The sequence below is a fragment of the Rhinatrema bivittatum genome, chromosome 4 (genome assembly GCF_901001135.1).
Source record: "Rhinatrema bivittatum chromosome 4, aRhiBiv1.1, whole genome shotgun sequence".
Taxonomy (NCBI): Eukaryota; Metazoa; Chordata; class Amphibia; order Gymnophiona; family Rhinatrematidae; genus Rhinatrema; species Rhinatrema bivittatum.
In genome coordinates, this window is record NC_042618.1 from 55,785,303 (window position 1) to 55,805,736 (window position 20,434).

A 20,434-nucleotide genomic window follows, 5' to 3' on the forward strand; every position below is an offset into this window, starting at 1 on the left:
GTTAGTGGTTGCAGGAATTGAGACCATTGGTGTTTTAGGCCCCACTGTAAGCGACGCATGTGTAGTCTCATATTTATTTATTTATTTAAAATTTTTATATACCGGCATTCATGTTGCAAACACATCATGCCAGTTTACATATAACAGGGGTGTACAAAGAACAGTTGAATAACCTATTAGTGTGGAGGGAAGCAGTTACAAATAACAAGGTAATAGAACTGGGAGAAGAGAAGAAAAGGGAGAGGATAACATTAGATATAGGAATTTACATTAGTAATAGCATTTTTACATGTGGAAGTGGTAGATCTGGCCGAGAAGAATTAAACGGTGTCCGGGAAGGCTTTTTTAAACAGCCAGGTAGCTATTAATATTGAGGTACAATATTAATAGCTACCGCCATATGACCCAGCAGCTGAAGTATTTGACATGCAGAAGAATGAGATTGGCTGCACAAACATTGTGCTAGGAAGGAGAGAGAGACAGGAGTCTGTCTTGTGGAAGGTAGGCTCTTTCCGCTACCATATTGATGAGGGCCCCGATGAATTGCAGTGACTGGGTAGGCTGTAGGTGCGATTTCTCATAATTTATTAGGAAACCCAGGGTTTGTAGACAATTGATCGTGCATACTGCGTGTGCCCTCAGAGTATCTGGGTCTGATGCTACCAAAAGCCAGTCGTCCAGATAGGGAAAGATCTGGATTGACAGTTGACTGAGATGAGCCACCACCACTGCTAGGCATTTTGTAAACACTCTCGGGGCTGAGGATAGGCCAAAGGGTAGGACTTTGTACTAGTGTCTGTTCTGAATTCAAAAACAGAGGTAGCGCCAGGAGGAGGTGTGCAAGGGTATTTGCGAGTACACCTCCTTCAGATCAATGGAACACATCCAGTCATTGGGTTGTAGGAGAGGGAGGATGTTCTTGAGAGAGGTCATCTTGAAATTTTCCTTCTGAATATGTCTGCTGAGGTTCCTAAGTCTAGAATAGGGCGAAGCCCATCTGACTTCTTTGGGATAAGAAAATATTGGGAATAGAATCCCTGATCATGTTGTTGAGGCAGAATCCTTTGAACAGACCTCTGTAGTAAAAGGCTTGAGATTTCTGTCCGGACTGATGGTAACTGTGTCCATGACTTTCGAAGAGTGTTACATGAGAAAGGGATGGAGAAGCTATGAAGTTCAGGCAATAACCTTCTCGGATGATCGAGAACCCAATGATCTGAGATGATAGACTCCCAATTGTTGTAAAAATATTGGAGACTACCTCCTATGAAAAGCAGTGGGGATGGCTCGGCGAGTTTCAAAACATAGCTGGCTGTTTCTGTGGAGCTGCCAGGCTTTGCCTGGGCTGCCTTTGCGGACACTGGCATCCGTGAGACTGATGGGGTTTACTGGAGGGTCTCTGTTGAATGTAATGTGGCGACCAGTATGTGGGAAAAGGTCGGAATTGTCCCCTTAGGTAAGACCTGCATTTGAAAGAAGAGTAGTACTTTCGAGGTGTTGTGAGATGTTCCGAAGGCGAAGTACGAGATGGTACTGTGGTACTTTGCTCTTTAAGGTGTGAGACTGTTTCAAACTTGTCTCCTTTGCAAGGTATGTCCGCTAGCTTGTCATGGACATCGTCGCGAATTGCACTTGCCCTTAACCGGGCAAAGCATCGGGCAGCAATAGCAGCTGAAGACGACCTAGCAGAGGATTCAAAAGCCTCGTAAATTGATCGAAGTAGATGGCGTAGGCCCTCTACCATGTCAAGGAAGGGTTGTGGCAAGGTGTCTTGAGCCGAGAGACAAACCGGATGCAAGTTCTGCAGACATTCGTACAAGTACTGTGTCATGTAGAATTGATGGTGATGAATTTTGGTAGATAACATCGAAGCATGGTAAACTCTAAGTCCGAAGTCATCTAGGTAACTGTGGTCCTTATCGGGATGTGTATTCTCATGAAGTTTCGACCTTTTTGCTTTCGCCATTGCAGATTCCACCACAATAGAATTGTGTGGTAGTTGGGTCAACTCGTAAATGGACGAATCTCTTATGCAAAATTTTAAATCTGTCTTTCGTGACGCAGCCAGGGTTGAGAAAGGGGGTTTCCCACATTTTTTGGAGGACTCCATCCAAAACTGGATGGAGCGGCAAAGCAGTCTGTTCCGGTGGCATTTCAAAGATTTTTAACATGCCCAGTACCTCGGACCGTGGATCCGGGATTTTACCCGTTTCTACATGGAGTAGATTCCCCACCTTCTCTATAAACTTTGCAAAAGAGAGATCCTCTGGTGGCAAATATGGTTCTGGCAATCCCTCTGGTGGATCCGAGAGTATGCCGGTAGAGGAACTCAAATGATGCGGATGAGACCTGCGAGTCCGGGCTGTGTGGAGGAACTAGAGCCGGAGATGGAAGATTGACACTATCAGTTGGTCTAGGAGGGGTTATCATTGGTGTCGAAGTCGGTGGAGACATTACTGGTGGTTTTGGCCCCGCTTCTATAGATTCTAAATCCGCAAAGAACGAACTTAGGGCCTGTGAAATCTGCAGCATGGCTTTAGATGCCAGATTGTGGAGGAATTGAACACCACTGGATGGGTGTCTTGTAGGCAGTGCTGCCAGGAACATAAGAACATAAGAAAATGCCATACTGGGTCAGACCAAGGGTCCATCAAGCCCAGCATCCTGTTTCTAACAGTGGCCAATCCAGGCCATAAGAACCTGGCAAGTACCCAAAAACTAAGTCTATTAGTACCCAAAAACTAAGTCCTGCGCATCAATGCATTTTAAACTGAAGACCTGGTGGAATCATAGAAGATTGTCTATGCCTTTTCCGGAATGGTACTTGCATCTGAGGTGACAATCTCTTTCTCCTGGAAACAGATAAGTCGGAGAAGGAGTCCCCACTTCCCGAAGGACCTCTCAATGATGTGGAGCCCGGGTCTGACAGCAGTTCTATCTCCACTTCAGGGCTTTCTTGCGGTTGCTTACAGTGTGTGGAATGTCCTGAGTGTTCAGAATGCATCGATGGGAGTCTAGGAGTGTGGCCTTTGGCATGCTCCTAGTGTTTAGGATGCGATGAGCGGTCTTTATGGCTGGAATGCGCCGTCTGCGTCGTGGCATGCATCGGACGCGTGGTATGCGTCGGATGCTCCTTGTGCGCTGGGGCATGTTGAATGTTTCAGACACTCAGGATGCGTCAATTGTTGACGCTTTCGGCTCCAAAGTATGCAGACGGTCGGGAACAGGTCCCAGATTCCCGGTTGATGCATCTGAGGGCCTTTTCCCCTGAGGAGTCAATTCATTTGGTGCCTGGGTCCTTTTTAAGGGCACTGGAAGTTGTGCTAACCTGGGCCCGGTGCCTGGAGCGGTACAAAGGAGGTCTCGCGGGCCAAGCAAGGATGCCCTCTTCGAAGGCACCTTCTTATTTTTTACCGGTCCTGGCAAGGAGTGCATCGATGAGGTTGGGGCATAGGAGCCTGATGTCCGGAGACGCGCCATTTTTTCGGTGCGCTGACGCTGCGCCTGGGGGGATATCCAACCACAGTCTTGGCAAGAGACCTGGTCGAGGCCCGGCCAGAGGCAGATGTAGCAATACTTATGTCCATCTGTGGTGGACATAACTTTGCCGCATTGGCAATACTTGAAACCGGGTGGCTTTGAATCAATCGCGGCAGCAAAAGTTGGAAAGAAGTTGGAAAAATCCACGCATGCGAACGGCTCGTGGAAATAAAAAAAAAGACTGGGGGGAGGACTTGGGTACGTGCAAGAAGACAACCGCGTAGCCGCACAGAGTCAAAGCTCTGTGACTCACTGAGAGAATCTCCGCCTAGTTCGGTCACGTACACGCTCCTGGACAGCATGGCTAATTCCACCCTGCTATCAATGGGGAAACAAAAGTTGCCTATATCATGCACACACAAATTCATATGTTATTAAATGGCCACGTCCATTAGTGCGAGCCAGCATACGTGCTTATATGTGTGCCCGCGCAGCTGTTTAAAAGTTACCATCCCCATGAGACTGTTAACAGGGTCTATGCTTCCTTCCTCCCCAAGGAACAGGATCTTTTATTGTCAAGGGCCTGTCTCAATGGAGAATATGGCTCTGTTCTCTCTTACAGCTTGACCCTTGAAAGGGCATGCTTGCAAAAAAAAGGGGTTACTCCTCTGATGAAAGCTCAAAAGCCCTCAAAATCACTGGCATATACTAGAGTCTGGTGATTGTTTGAGGAGTTCTGCAGCAAGCAGAACATCTCCCCATGGAAAGCAAGCATATATTTCCAGGCAATTACAGTAACCTATTTCAACGCATCTATTACCAGTGCCTCATGGAAAGTCAGAACATGTAGAAAAATTTCTAGAACACCGTTTCATTTGTTAATCAATTACACTCTTAAGGGAATTTTGGACAAGCTCTGGAGGAAAAGTTCATAAACAATTATTAATCTAGTAGAGTTGGGGAAAGCCATTGCTTATCCTAGGGAGTTAACAGAAAGCAACTTTTTGGGATCTGCTGGGTAATTCAAACTAGACACTCTCACACAGGATGTCAGGCTTGATAGATCTTTGGTCTGACCCAGCATGGCACTTATATTCTTATAAAACGTTTTTCCTTTTTCAGCATTAACCCAGTTTATTTTTTGTTCCTTTTGTCTCACTTTTTACTCCTCTTCAGAAATTGTTGAAGGGCAAAATCATGCTGTATATAAGAATAAGATCTTTTTAATCCTGCATGCTTGTCTTCAAACTAAAGAGCCCTAACCTATTTAACCTTTATTCATAAAGGGGCCGATGCAATAAATGTGTGTAGAAAGTGGACGCTGAACAGTCAGTGCCAGCTTTCTTAATGCGCGCCATGCGCCCCCAAGGGGAGCACCATGCAATATTTAAATTAGGGAGTCACGTTAGTAAGAAGGCGCTAAGTTTGCTTGTGCGCCCCTAGCGCCTCCTTGCTAACAAGAACCTGATCGATTTTCCTAATTCGGCCGTCTGCCGGTTAGGAAAACAGATGCCGGGGGTTCAGGACCCCCAGCATCTGTTGAGCATCTGTTTCCTGCACCCGACTGTCAAGTGTTTTGGGTTTTTTTTTTTTCCCACTTGTTTCTTTAAGTTTTTCCTCCTACTTAATATTGCAACGATACTAAGTAGGAGGAAGTACAGTTTTTTCTGCTTTTCTGTACTTGTTTTAAATGTGCTCATCTATTAACGCACATTTTTTTTGCATTGGAGTAAATGCCTAATAGCGCTCATCATGTGAATGAGGCTATTAGAATCAATCTGTGTTGGACGCGCATTGAGTAAGCACTAACCCCCTTATTGTATTAGGGGATTGATTACCGCCTATTCAACCCGCGTCCGACTGTGGGTTATACAGTGTGCGCTCGGCTGAGCGCACTGTATTGCATTGGCCCCAAAGGGAGCCGTTGCATGCATCCCTTTATCATTTTTGATGCCCTTCTAATTCTGCAATATCTTTCTTGAGATTAGGGTAAGCAGAATTGCATGCAATGCTCATGGTGCAATCACACTACAGATCTATACAGAAGCATTATAATATTCAGTTTTATTCTCTATTCCTTTCTGAATAATTCCCAACATTCTATTTGCTTTTTAAACAGCTACAGCACACTGAGCTGAGGATTTCAAAATATTTAGGCCGATATTATACCACACATGGCTGCAGCGCAAGGTTTAATGCGCACCCATAACCCCGATGCCAAATGGGGGTCTGAGTGTCCCAAACACACATAAGTAACAGTGCTCATCACATGCAAATGCATGTTGATTTAGTTTTATATACCGTCATTAAGATAGATTCTATCATAATGGTTTACACAATGTTCAAAAGTCAATAAAAGTAAATATAAAAGAGAAAAGATACAATAAATACATAATAAATTGCATTATAACAATATTACTTCATAAAAAGAGTTTTGGAAATAATAGATCTTGTATATTTTGTTGGAGTCTTAGCTTTTCAGGTAATTCATTCCATATTTTAGGGCCGGCTACAGAAATCGCTCCATTTCTCACTTGCATTAGACATGCTGTTTGTATCGTTGGAATAGTGAGCAGGGCCTTATTACCTGAACACAGGGGGGTTTTTTTGTAGAGTGTGTAATCTACCGTATTTTTCGCTCCATAAGACGCACCTGACCATAAGACGCACCTAGGATTCAGAGGGGGAAAATTTAAAAAAAAAAAAAAATTGTGCTAAACCGGCTCTGCGTCTGGGCGTCTTATGGAGCAAATTAGGGGAGTGCATAGGTTTTTTTTTTCTCCCCATTTTGTTTTCGGGTCTGGGGAGGGCCATTTCGGTCCACTCCCCAGATCAGAAAATTTTTCTTTCTGTGGGAACCCCCAAAACCCCCCCCCCCATCCCTTTAAATTAACAACCTCCACCCCCCTGACCCTCCCAAGACCTGCCGAATTAATTTCCTGCAACCCCCCACCCTCCTGACCCCCCCCAAGACCTGCCGAATTAATTTCCTGCACCCCCCCCACCCTCCTGACCCCCCCAAGACCTGCCAAACGTCCCTGGTGGTCCAGCGGGGGTCCAGGAGCGGTCCGGGAACGATCTCCTGGGCGTGAGCCGTCGGCTGCCAGTAAACAAAATGGCGCCGACGGCCCTATGCCCTCACTATGTCACTGAGACCGACCAATAGCAGCGGTCGGTCTCAGTGACATAGTGAGGGCATAGGGCCGTCGGCGCCATTTTGTTTACTGGCAGCCGATGGCCCGCGCCCAGGAGATCATTCCCGGACCCCCGCTGGACCACCAGGGACGTTTGGCAGGTCTTGGGGGGGTCAGGAGGGTGGGGGGTTGCAGGAAATTAATTTCAGGTCTTGGGGGGGGGGGGGGGTTGTAGGAAATTAAGTCGGCAGGTCTTGGGGGAGTCGGGGGGGGGGGGTGTTTGTTAGATTTTTGTTTGGTTTTTTTTTTATATTCGCTCCATAAGACGCACATACATTTTCCCCCCACCTTTGGGGGAAAAAAAGTGCGTCTTATGGAGCGAAAAATACGGTAATTGATGAGGCTAGTATCTATTCCTCCCCTTGCATAAAAAAGAAGTGTGCAAAAGGCGCACATTTTTACTCACCAAAATTAACACCTGCACTGGAGCAGGTGTTAATTTTGGAGAAGCCCAAAAAGTGTGCAGAAGGGCAGAAAATACTGCTTTTCTGTACTTATTCCAACTTAATATCGTGGCGATATTAAGTCTGAGGAATTAAAAAATTATAAAATGTCCCAAAAAATGTAAAAAAAAAAAAAAAAAACCCCAAAAAAACAAACACACAAAAGCGTGTCGGCAGTCAGGTTAGGAAAACGGTCGCTCTAAAACCAAGTGTCCTTTTTCTTAACCGGGTGACACCTACCTCGCCTGGGAACCTGTTGCCAAGGAGATGCTAGGGGCGCACAATTTTCCATATCGCTTCCTTTTTACCGCAGCAGCCCATTTGCAATTTGTACTGGGCGCCCCAGAAAGGAAGATCAGCACACGTTAAGGGGGCGGGCGCTCAATCATGAGCGCCCCTTTAATGCGTGCTGATATTGCATCACCTGTTTGTCCTCACTGACTCCAAGATTCTTTTCTTAAAGGTTATTCAAATTCAGTGTGTACCCAGAGTTTGGATTATTTTTCCCTGCCACACTGCACTTATCCATGTTAAATTTCTTCTGCCATTTACAGTTGTACTCTAAGTTTACATACCCCAGGATAATTTATAAGATGTGTAGCATTTAATGTAAACATGCGTGATCAAACAAAACATCTTATTTTTGTGTTTCAAATTAAACTATTATGCATCACAGAATAGCACAATCATTAAACAAACCATAGCAATCAAGGAAATAATAAAACGGGCCTGTTCAAAGGTTTGCATACCCATAGTTCTTAATATTGTGTATTGCCCCCTTTTGCATCAATGACATTTTTCAGTCTTTTATGACAGTTGTGAATGAGAACCTTTATTTTCTCATGTGGTAAAGCTGCTCCTTCCTCTTGGGAAAAAGCCTCCAGATAGATACTGTAAATTCTTTGGTTGTCTAGCATGAACTGAATGCCTGAGTTCTCCCCAAAGTGGTTCAATGATGAAGTTAGGAGACTAATGTCCACTCCAGAACCTTCATTTTCTTCTGCTGCAGCCACTGAAGGGTTGACTTAGCCTTATGTTTCAGATCATGGTCATGCTGGAAAGTCCAAGTGAGCCACATGCACAGCTTCCTGGCTGATGAATGCAAATTCTCCTCTGATATTTTCTAAGATGCTGCATTCATCCTGCCATCAATTTTGACTAAATTCCCTGTGCAGCTCTAGCTCACCCCCCTCCCAAAAAAAAAAAACAAAAAAAAAAAAAACAGGAGAGAATCACCTCCATGCTTCATGATAAGGATGGTGGTTTCTCTTCCTTTATAGGCCTTGACGATTCCTCTACGAACAGAATTTATGATTGTGAGCATAAAGTTCAATTTTGGTCTTATCACTCAATTATTTTGTTCCAGACGTTTTGAGGCTTCTCTAGGTGCTGTTTGACTTATTGTAAGCAAGCTTTTTTGTGGCTTTGATGCAGCAATGGCATTATTTCTTCAGCTCTACCATGCAGCCCATTTTTGTTCAAGTACCTCTTTATTGTGAATGCTGAAACACTCACACCACTTTGCTTCAAGAGAAGTCTATAATTTCTATAGAAGTTGCTTGTGGATTTTTCTTGGCATCCTGACAAATTTTCCTGGCAGCTGTTTCTGAAATCTTTCTTGGTCTACCTGACCATAGCTTGGTATTAACAAAACCATAGTTTTACACTTCTTAGAGTTTGAACAGTACTGATTGGCATTTTCAAATATTTGGATATTGTTCTATATCCTTTTCTTGATTTATTAAAAAGTTGAACTACTTTTGCTTGCAGATCTAATGACCATTCTTTTGCTTTCCCCATGCTTCAGTAACCAAACTCAGTGCAGCCCTGGATGAAATGCACAAGAGTTTTTCAAGAGCTAAACACACTCATTGACTATTTATACACAGGCACTAATTACAATCAAACGAGACACCCTTCATTGCAGTATCTGTTTTGTTTGGTGGTCTGCAGGCTAACCCCGCAAATGGCCACACTCACCTTCTTCCTGGACCCCCGCTGCCCTCTCTCACTGCCAATGTCTCCACATAGCGGAAATCCACTGGTCCAAAGCCTGCTGGGCCCTAGCCCGTCACAGCCAATACCCTGCCAGCTCCTGCATTGTGCATTTATGATTTAAAGGTACTGCGGCAGGAAAAGTTCAGCGACCCCCCAAGAATGGCATCAGGATTTCTGGCCTATAAAAGGTCCTTGCTTGCCTTTGCAACAGGTTCTCTACTGCCCATAGTAGAGTGAGTTACTCCAGCCCAGTGATCTTAGTCTTCAGCCTCTATAGTCCTTGACTTCTCATCTGTCCGTGTGGTTGCTTCTGCAGTGTTCTTCTCCTGCTTGTTCCGGTCCTCGCCTGCCTGCCTTGCCTATCCATCCTTATCCCTTTGATAAGGATACTTGATATTGATCTCAGCCTGTCTCCTAGACCAGCCTGACTGCCACCTGTCTCCGACCATAGCCTGCTACCAGATATATCTTCCCTTCTCCTGTTCCAACCCAGCTACGTTCACAGATCATGTGGTACCAAAGGCTCAAACCGAGAGGAACATGAGCTGGTAAAGGCAAAGTTCCGGTTGGGTCTCTGTCTTGTCTGAATCTGCCTGCTGACAGTGGGGACTCCACCTTGCAGGTAGTGTCAACTCTGTCTCAGCCCAAGGGTCCATGCTTGCAACAGTATATTAAACATTCAAGGATATGCAACTTCTGAACAGGACTATTATTTCCTTTATTGCTATGGTTTAATTATTAATTATGTATTACAGAACAGCACAATTTGAAATACATTAAAAACAGACATGTTTTGTCTTATCATCCCTGTTTTCTTAAAATGCTACACATCTTACAAATTATGCCAGGGGCATGTTAACTCATGATCATAACTATAAATACCTAGTTCCCAAGTCTTGCAAGGTCCTTCTTCAGTTCCTCAAAGTTTCTTTGTGTTTCAACTACCTTGAATATTTTTGCATCATTTACAAATCTAATCACTTCACTTGTTGCTTCACAAACAAAAGCAGCAAGACTTTTTAAAGGAATATTTTGTGCATATTGGGGCAGATTTTAAAAGCCCTGCGTGCGTAAATCCGACTGGATTTACGCACGCAGGGGGGGGGGGGGTGTTACGGGCGCCGAGCCTATTTTACATAGGCTCGGTGATGGCGCAAGCCCCAGGACGTGCATATGTCCCGGGGCGCGGCCAGAAGCCTTGGAAGGCCCGCTAAGCCGAGGGCTCATACGCCGGCACGCGCAACCTACACCTGCCCGGAAGCAGGTGCAACTTACATAATAAAGGTTAGGGGGGGGTTTAGGTAGGGGAAGGCGGAAGGAAAGTTCCCTCCGAGGCCGCTCCGATTTCGGAACGGCCTTGGAGGGAACAGGGAAAGCCATCGGGGCTCCCCTAGGGCTCGGTGCGCAAGGTGCACAAGTGTGCACCCCCTTGCGTGCGCAGACCCTGGATTTTATTACATGCGCGCGGCTGCACAAGCATGTTATAAAATCGGGCCCATTATGTAGTATAAATTATAAGCTAAGTAATGTGCCAAAGTACTGTAGTAAAATCTAAAAAGATATGCTGCAGAATTTTCTAGTCCTGATCAACTGTCTTAAGTCTCTATTTCCAAGGACTGAATGAGCTGCCATTATGATTTTACTGTTCATAAATTTCAAAACTACTAATTCACTACTTGTTCAAATACATTCATATATAGTACACAATTATTACTGACTCCCATTATATAGCATAATCTAACCAAAGTAATCCATTAAAAACTTTATTTAGAAATTTCTTTACCACACATTCCAAGTGATCGAGCCAACCAACTAACAAAATAAAACATTTATTTGACAAAGTACCACATGAGAGACTCTGGAGGAAATTAAAAAGTCATGGGATAACAGGCAATGTCCTATTATGGATTGGGTATTGATTAAAATTTAGAAAACAGAGTAGGGCTCAATGGTCAATTTTCTCAATGGAGAAAGGTGAATAGTGAAGTGCCCCTGGGAGCTGTATTAGGTCGATTTTTTTTTTTTTTTAACATATGCATAAATGACCTAGATATAGAACGACTAGTGATGGAAGCAAATTGGCCGATAGAAAATTATTCAAAGTTGTTATATCACAAGAGGACTGCAAGAAATTGCAAAATGATCTTGCAAGACTGGGCATCCAAACGGCAGATGACATTTAATGTGGTCAAGTGCAAAAATACTGCAAGCAGGGAAGAGTAACCAAAATTATAGCTACACAATGCAAGGTTCCATATTAGATGTCACCATTCAGGAAAGGGTCTAGGCATCATCATTGATAATACATTAAAATCTTCTGTTCAGTGTGCCGCAGCAGCCAAGAAAGCAAATAGAATTCTAGGAATTATTAAGAAAGGAATGGAGAATAAAACAGAGAATATCATAATGCCTATCGCTCAATGGTACAATTACATCTTGAGTACTGTGTGCAGTTCTGGTCACTACATATCAAAGATGACATAGAATTAGAAAAGGTACAGAGGTTGACCAAAATGATAAAGGGGAAGGAATGATTCCCCTATAAGGAAAGGCTAAAGAGGTTAGGGCTCTTCAGCTTGGAGAAGAGACGGCTGAGGGAGGATATGATAGAGGTCTTTAAGATCATGAGAGGTCTTGAACGAGTAGATGTGAATCGGTTATTTACACTTTCGGATAATAGAAGGACTAGGGGGCATTCCATGAAGTTAGCAAGTAGCACATTTAAGACTAATCAGAGAAAATTCTTTTTCACTCAACGCATAATTAAGCTCTGGAATTCGTTGCCAGAGGATGTGGTTAGTGCAGTTAGTGTAGCTGGGTTCAAAAAAGGTTTGGATAAGTTCCTGGAGGAGAAGTCCATTAACTGCTATTAATCAAGTTTACTTACAGGCCGGTACAGTGCAGTGCACTCTGGCGGAGCACACTGTTAGCTTGCATTTGGCCGCGCGTTTGACGCATTGTTTTTACCCCTTATAAAGTAAGGGGTAATAGCGCGTCAAAAACATGCTGCAACTCCCCTGAAACTAATAGCGCCCGCAACATGCAAATGCATGTTGATGGCCCTATTAGTTATTCTCCCACGATACAGAAAGTAAAATGTGCAGCCAAGCCGCACATTTTACTTTCAGAAATTAATGCCTACCCAAAAGCTGGTGCTAATTTCAGTCAGCACTGGGGAAGTGTACAGAAAAGCAGAAAAAACAGCTTTTCTATACAACCTCCGACTTAATATCATAGCAATATTAAGTCGGAGGCCCCAAAAGTTAAAAAAAAAAATTAAAAATTAAAAATCGGCCCGAGGTCGGAAGACGGACGCTCAATTATGCTGGCGTCCGTTTTCCGAAACCGTGGCTGTCAGCGGGTTTGAGAACCGACGCCGGTAAAATTGAGTGTCTGCTGTCAAACCTGCTGACAGCCGCCGCTCCTGTCAAAAAGGAGGTGCTAGGGACGCGCTAGTGTCCCTAGCACCTCTTTTTACAGCGGCCCTCATTTGCATGCGAGCTGATACTAAAATCGCGTGCACAGGAGAGTGGCCTGTGCGTGCGTCTGGAGAGCAGGTGCTCGCCGGCTCTCACACTTTTCTTTGTATCGGCCCGATAGGGAATAGCCACTGCTATTAATTACATCAGTAGCAAGGGATCTTCTTGGTGTTTGGGTAATTGCCAGGTTCTTGTGGCCTGGCCTCGGTTGGAAACAGGATGCTGGGCCTGATTGAGTTGGTCTGACCCAGCATGACAATTTCTTATGTTCTTAATTCTGAACATCTTAAAACGTTATCTGCAAGATTAAGGAGAAGATGAACTACCACACACCTCCTCAGACAGAACTCACATGGGGTATTTTAAAGACTGGCCGCATAAGTGCAAAGTTTACAGGTACTTTTTCCCCTGCAGACTTTGCACCAATTTTTAAAGTGAAAGTGCATGTAATTTATTTCAAATATTTTAAAAAATACTACCCGTTTTATTTAAGAAATTTTACATGGAAAATGGCTTTGAAAATTACCTTTCCTGAGGGTAAAATAGTACTTTACCAATGGAAATGGACTCTTTAAAAAAAAAAAAAAAAAAAAAAAACAAAACCTGCCTTCCCTATTTGCAGGTAAACTTGACAGGAGGTATTTCAGTTGGTAGAGTTGGGGTATCTACACATACATTTTGGGTTTTCAAAAAAATGCACATATTTTTTTCTGAAAATATACCCATAAAGAGAGCAAGTGTAAACATAACCAGATATTTTTGTTTTGAAAATACTCCCAGAAAAATTTGCTTTTATTTTTTTGCATCTTGAGTGGTAGCCATTGAAAGCTAACCTTTGAAAGTTAGTTGTATATCTATCTGCTGGAGCTAATTTTCACTTCAGAATTTAGCAATGGATGTAAATATTTAAAAAGTTAGCCACTAAGTCTACTGAAATTTAAAAACTGTTAACTGTTCAAAATATAAGGCTGATGGTAACTGCATCAACGTCCCTACCTCCCAGACACACCAACATGCCCACATGTTCCTAGGACAAGACTTACCAAGCTTTTAGTCAATGTGGTCCCATTTTAGTACCTAAAAATGTATTTGACCCCAGAGGATGACCAAAACAAATCACCAAGGATGTGGTTCCCCTTCAACAATCATACCACTCCACTCTCAACACTTGAGCTGATCCTCTCTCAACCTTCACCCCTGCTCTGGAGTACCTATTCTAAAACTCCACTTCTCCAGCTGATAACCCTCTTCGCTACCTCAATCCCTCCAGTTAATCCCATTTTTCAACCTCAACCCACTTACATCTGCCAGCTCCTCTTACCGTCCCAGCCCTTATCACATGTCCTAGCTGATCCTCTTTACCCACAAGCCCTTCTTATAAGCCCCAACTAATCCTATCATCTCCCAACCTTACTCCCTCCTCATACAGCCCCCATCTGATTCCCTCTCATTCTCCAGTTCCTCTCATATATCCCCCAGTCAAATCTTCTTTCATTACCCTTCCTTACTCTCCATAGCCAACCCCTGTACAGCTGAACCAACATTCAAACCCCCTTCTGTATCTAATCCCACCCACCCTTCAAACATATCCTTCTCTAACCACCCTGCTGGGCCAGGGTCAGGAGCAAACTTTTTCTTTGGGAATTGGGCTAAAGATGGATAAGGCAACTGGTGGGAAGAGATGGCTGGCTGCCATGGCATCTCCTGTCATCAATCTTTACCAGCCCATGCACATTCAGACATCCCCCTCCCTCATGGCTGCTCCTAAGCCCAACAGTGATCTGCAAGCGGCAACAGAATTAGTAATGAAAGTCGGCATGGGGCCTGTGAGCAAATTTAAGCGGCTCCAATCTCTCCTAGTGCAGGACTTCCTGTTGCCACAGAAACTCATGAAAAATTGGGACCAATGCAGGGCATGTGAGTGTGTGCTAGCTCTCAGACCCATGCTGCCTTCCACTTTTAATGCTGCTTCTAGTGCCTGAAGAATACTGCCATTTGAGACACTTGTGACCTCAATTAAAAGGTTTTGTGATCCCATTCGGGGTCCCAACCCACAGATTAGGAATAGCTGTCCTAGAGCTAGTTTATAGCGACCCAGCCTGCCCAAACATGGAGGCAAACAACACAGGGAATATATTTTCAAAAATTCTCTACCAACTAAACACAACCTTACACTCAGAGAATTCTCTTAAACTTTAAATACACTGTTGTGCAACAATTTTTATTAGCATCCACAAAAATGTAAACATGTACACAATTAAAACTTATGAACAATCATACCAAATATTCACACACTAAAATCTAAAAACCTAATGACACAATGTAATACTTCTTACAGTACATCAGATTAAAGTGCAAAAGCATTTCAAATATATTTATAATGCAGAAATACTTTTCTTCATAAAGTTTCCAATGTTATCCAACTTCTTTCTTCAAAATCAAAAAGTTATCCGCTTCCTCTCCCTTTACAGGGACCTGGATTCTTTTAATGTATGCGCGTGCTGATTCTCTGCAAGTTGCACCCGCAAAACTGTTTGCATTAATCCACAGATTATCTAATCAACTTGCATCTGGGGAAACTTGCCCTCCAACACTCCATCCACATATACGCCGTCCAACAAAGGATCCTTGTTTCACCCTCGCCTGGGCTTCATCAGGGACTCATTCTTAATAACTACGGTATATCACCTATATCAAAACAAAAATTGTATATAATGTGCTTTCAAAAGACAATTACAACTCCACTATGAACAACAAAACACCCTCTATCTATTAACTTTACCTGTCTTATTCTCTCAATCAAATACCGAATGCCGTTCGAAATTCAATATCTTTTTATCAGCTTCTAAATGCAGCCCCTAAAAAATTAAAGATATATCAAGGGCAAATCATAATACCGAAGCAAGCATCTAGCCAAATTCAACAAACACTTTAAAAACGCCACCATATCCTACCTTCCAAAGTTTCCAACGCTTCACCAGAGACAACGGATATCACGTGTCACAAAAACGTAGTGACGTCTCCCTGTATCCTCCAGCTTATATATCCTACTAATAACCCAAACCCTCATTCAAAAAACCTTAACTCTGACCACCTGAGATTTTGTATAAGATAATCTTCTTATACAAAATAAAAAATCTAGGCTCTCAAGAACTGTTTGCACTATTCCATATTCATCTAAAATTAAAGATATTAAACGGGGCATATTAGGGCATTGGCAGATGTTATCATCTATTCCGGTATTTGGTGAAAAATCAATTTTTGCAATAAAGAAGCGTCAGAATTTGGGGGGGGGGATTACCTTAAACATCGCAGATTGAAGGTGACATGATAGAGAACACGGTCAAGTATGTTGTGGGACATACTCTGTGTGTAAACACGTATTGACAATGAAAGAATTTCAACATCCTTGTTTAAAGTTTACATATAGATTACCGGGGCATTTTTCATGTGATTCCAGTGGAGTTATTTACGCGATTGTATGTCCGTGCAATCTTATATATATAGGTCAATCAAGCAGAAAGGTTAGATTGCGGATAATAGAACATAGAAACCGCATTAATGCGATAAAAATGAGTGCTCCTTTGGTAGAGCATTGGACGCAAAAGTTTTATTCAGTAGATATAAAATTCTTTGTAGTGAGAGAATTAAATCTAGTAAAGGGAGGTTATTTATCTGCATCTTTACGTCAGTTAGAACAGCGTTTTATTTTTTGGTGGGGTGCGGTGGCCCCGAATGGACTAAATGGTCCCATCGAATGGGATGCATTTCTACATGTGACTTGAAAAGATCTCAGGTGGTCAGAATTAAGGTTTTTTGAATGAGGGTTTGGGGTAATTAGTAGGATATATAAGCTGGAGGATACAGGGAGACGTCACTACGTTTTTGTGACACGTGATATCCGTTGTCTCTGGTGAAGCGTTGGAAACTTTGGAAGGTAGGATATGGTGGCGTTTTTAAAGTGTTTGTTGAATTTGGCTAGATGCTTGCTTCGGTATTATGATGATTTGCCCTTGATATATCTTTAATTTTTTTAGAGGCTGCATTTAGAAGCTGATAAAAAGATATTGAATTTCGAACGGCATTCGGTATTTGATTGCGAGAATAAGACAGGTAAAGTTAATAGAGGGTGTTTTGTTGTTCATAGTGGAGTTGTAATTGTCTTTTTAAAGCACATTATATACAATTTTTATTGTTTTGATATAGGTGATATACCGTAGTTATTAAGAATGAGTCCCTGATGAAGCCCAGGCGAGGGTGTGAAACAAGGATCCTTTGTTGGACGGCGTATATGTGGATGGAGTGTTGGAGGGCAAGTTGCCCCAGATGCAAGTTGATTAGATAATCTGTGGATTAATGCAAACAGTTTTGCGGGTGCAACTTGCAGAGAATCAGCACACGCATACATTAAAAGAATCTGGGTCCCTGTAAAGGGAGAGGAAGCGGATAACTTTTTTGATTTTTGAAGAAAGAAGTTGGATAACATTGGAAACTTTATGAAGAAAAGTATTTCTGCATTATAAATATATTTGAAATGCTTTTGCACTTTAATCTGATGTACTGTAAGAAGTATTACATTGTGTCATTAGGTTTTTAGATTTTAGTGTGTGAATGTTTGGTATGATTGTTATTCATAAGTTTTAATTGTGTACATGTTTACATTTTTGTGGATGCTAATAAAAATTGTCAAACATGGAGGCAGGCATGGGAGCCACACAGCCAGCCAGAAAGAAGTGCTCAAGTGAGCTGCAGCAGGACTTACACACTCAGCCATCGCCCAACAGCTTAATAAATAGTTTTAGTGATTAGTTCATAAACCATTTCCTTTAGATATCATGACAAACTTTTTTTTTTCTCTCTCACTATCCTGAGGCTGCAGAATGAACAAGGATGCTGCTCTCCAAATTTTTGGTGGCATCCCATTCTGGCACACTACTGCTACATATTAATACAGCTCAATACCTGAAAAGTAGTTGTGGGAGTCTGGTACTTTTTTTTTAAAGAGTGTTTTTAAACTGATATTTATGTTATTATGTACACTGCTTAGAACAGTTTTGCAATTTGCATTTTATAACATTTTAAATGAATACATTTTTCTATAGATAATGTTTTTCATCAAAGCCAAACAATAAGATATACACTATTGAACTGTCATAGGTTTTAGTATGTAAATGCACTTTTAAGTGCTTAAATGGGTTTCTGAATTCACTACTATGGAAATGCTTTTGAAAATTACCCCAATGAAGATGCTTCTAGGCAATGTTAATAAAATATTCCATAAGAATGCTAATAAATGTATGTTGCCCACAGGCTCTCATATACAAATAAATACAAATTTACAAATATTTGTTTATAAATTTATACATATTTAACTATTTAACAATATCTTTATAAATACTGGTCATGTGTCATCTGAAACACAGTGATCCCTGGTTAATAAATCTTGGCTACAGAAACAAAATGCTTTTTATTTTAACATTGTGACCTATGTTTTTCTCATACTTAAAAGGTCTATTTACGCACGTAAAATCTTTTGAAAATTACCCCCTTAGTCCTTACAAATTTATTATTGAGTAATGCTTCCAGTCATAGAACAGTGTCTGGGCAGAATAGGTGAACCTTATGGTCCTTTTTTTTTTTTAATCATTTTCTGTGTCCGTATGCAAATAATTTTTTAAGTAGAATATTTGTAGAAATGTAAATAAGCCCTAGTTGGCTTTAAGGCAGAAGTACTATGAAATATTTTAGATAACATAGGAATAGATATATAGTAAGGGGTTTTTAACATTGTGTTTATAAAAAAAATGTTTAGTACATCTAGCCCGGAGTTGGCAGTTGAAGTAGTCAAGATTTATTTTCTTATTTTTATTCCACTTTTAGGCACTTCAAAACAGGTGCCATTTAGGTACAGTAGATGTTTTCCCTGTCCCCAGAGGGCTTACAAGCTAACTGCCCGATTCATTAAAGCTTTTCTCTCATTCTGTGTCTATGAAAATTACCTTGATGAATCAGTCCTTAAGTTTGTACCTGAAGCAATGGGGGGGGGGGGGGGGGGGGATGAAGTGACATGCACAAGGATTTGAACTCTGATGTCCCTGGTTTACAGCTTGCTACACTAACCATTCTATTTAATAGTCTATTACTGGTTAGCCATTTCATATTTTACATCCCTAAAATGAATATCAAAAATTTGTTTTAGAAACTTAACCTTACACAACCCTTGTGTGCCATCAATAAACCAACAATCTCACCCAAAGTAAAAGTCAACCGTAACCACAGCACCCACTATAGTCAGTATAGCACCAAAAGACATACCTAAAACTGGATAAGTATCTTTTAGTGGTATAAATGTTTTATTCTCCAGTAATAACCAGGCTCATCAAGAAAGACCTTTGGCCATTTATTCTGATTCATTTGACATCACTACCAAAATAAACATTTTTTTAGCCAAAGGGTGTTTGCTGCAGACTAATAAGCCAAACACTAAAAGCAACTTTCACTTCCTTTCGTTTCGCCAAAGCTGCCAATTTAACAAATTCAAAAATATGCCAAAAAATTCAACGCAAACAGGGTGGGCTAGTACAAGATACCGACTAAAACCAGGTTTTCTACTTTTCTTCAGCGAAAAGCATCACACGTTTCGCCTCGAAGCTTTAGCTCTGCCTTGCCAAGGCCAGGCCCCGTTTTCTAAATTCGCCATAAGCAAGGCCAACAATCGTTTGATTACAACGCTTAACACCGATTTCACAAAGACAACGGGGATTCACCTCCCCCCCTCCCTCTTCAACTGCCCCCTGAAACATTTTCAAGCTCCTTATCTCAAGATGGCGACGTGGACGTCAGCAAGCACAGAAGAGAGAGCCAGGACTAGGAGAAGAGCCAAGAGGCAGCAGCCGGCGCCAGAGGTGCCCAGGAAGTCCGCAGGGGAGCGAGCGAGCGGCAGCCGTAAGGGCGCGCCGTACCTTTTCTTGTCGTTGGCGACCGGCCCCTCCATGTCTCGGCGCTTCCCGCGGATGCTCCTCCACTCCGGCCTAACGAGTCAGAGCGCGTCCAGGTACGGACTCAACAGTCACGAAGTGCGGGGCCCTCTGGCGCTTCCCTCTCACACAAACCCTGGCCCCCACGGCTGAACGCTAGGAGAGCCCAGGCCCACGGCTCCTTCGGTATTCTCCCCGCTTCGTCTCGTCGCTTGACCTCAGGCTTAATGTAAACGCACAGGGCGCTGGCACCGCAGGCTACACACACACACACTGAATTCTATTTTGGCTCCTCTACTGCGCAGGCGTGGCCTGATGGGCTCAGTTCGTCACGAGGGAGGCAGGTACGGGACGCACATTACGTGAAATCGCCTGACGTCAGCGGGTGAATGAGCGAGCGAGGTTACTAGAGTGCGCCTCCTCTTGGTCTTATTAACTAAATGGCAAGCTGTGCGGCAGAGTTGTAGGAGGCAGACTGGGGGTGTCAATGCTTCTGTTACGGCGAGGCCCGAACTTAGGCAACTGCTTCCAGTGCCGGATTTTCATACGCACTTGAGAGCGTTGCCGCTGCCATGCTGCTATTCAGGCCTGCCCCCGACAGTGGCGCCAGTATTCTTTCAGAGTGGCTCAGGCATTGCAAGCAATAGCAACTCTTTCCAGTAAATTCAGAGCTCACCCTGGGACTTCTGGCACACTGACAGACCCAGCAGTGCCCCACTCCGCAAATAGTTTTCCACAGTAATACTAAATCCATGTGAGAGGAGAGGGGCGGGACTGACATACGGTAGTTCCTGCTATCCTCGGAGAGCTCTTAGGTGTGCAAATGTGCGCCAGTACACATCTCTGCATTGGGAGGAAATGCT

The 20,434-nt window shown here is 42.8% G+C and overlaps 1 protein-coding gene across 1 annotated transcript in view; it reads right to left on the bottom strand.

The window, feature by feature from the left end:
- The window catches only part of HIF1A (hypoxia inducible factor 1 subunit alpha), a 150,592-nt gene extending 130,701 nt beyond the window's left edge, over nucleotides 1-19,891 (bottom strand). The window contains exon 1 of the mRNA XM_029598154.1: nucleotides 19,557-19,891. Within this exon, the coding sequence (XP_029454014.1) occupies nucleotides 19,557-19,588 (32 nt within the window). The 5' untranslated portion in view covers nucleotides 19,589-19,891. The remainder of the gene's footprint in view (nucleotides 1-19,556) is intronic.
- Nucleotides 19,892-20,434: the final 543 nt, after the last annotated feature.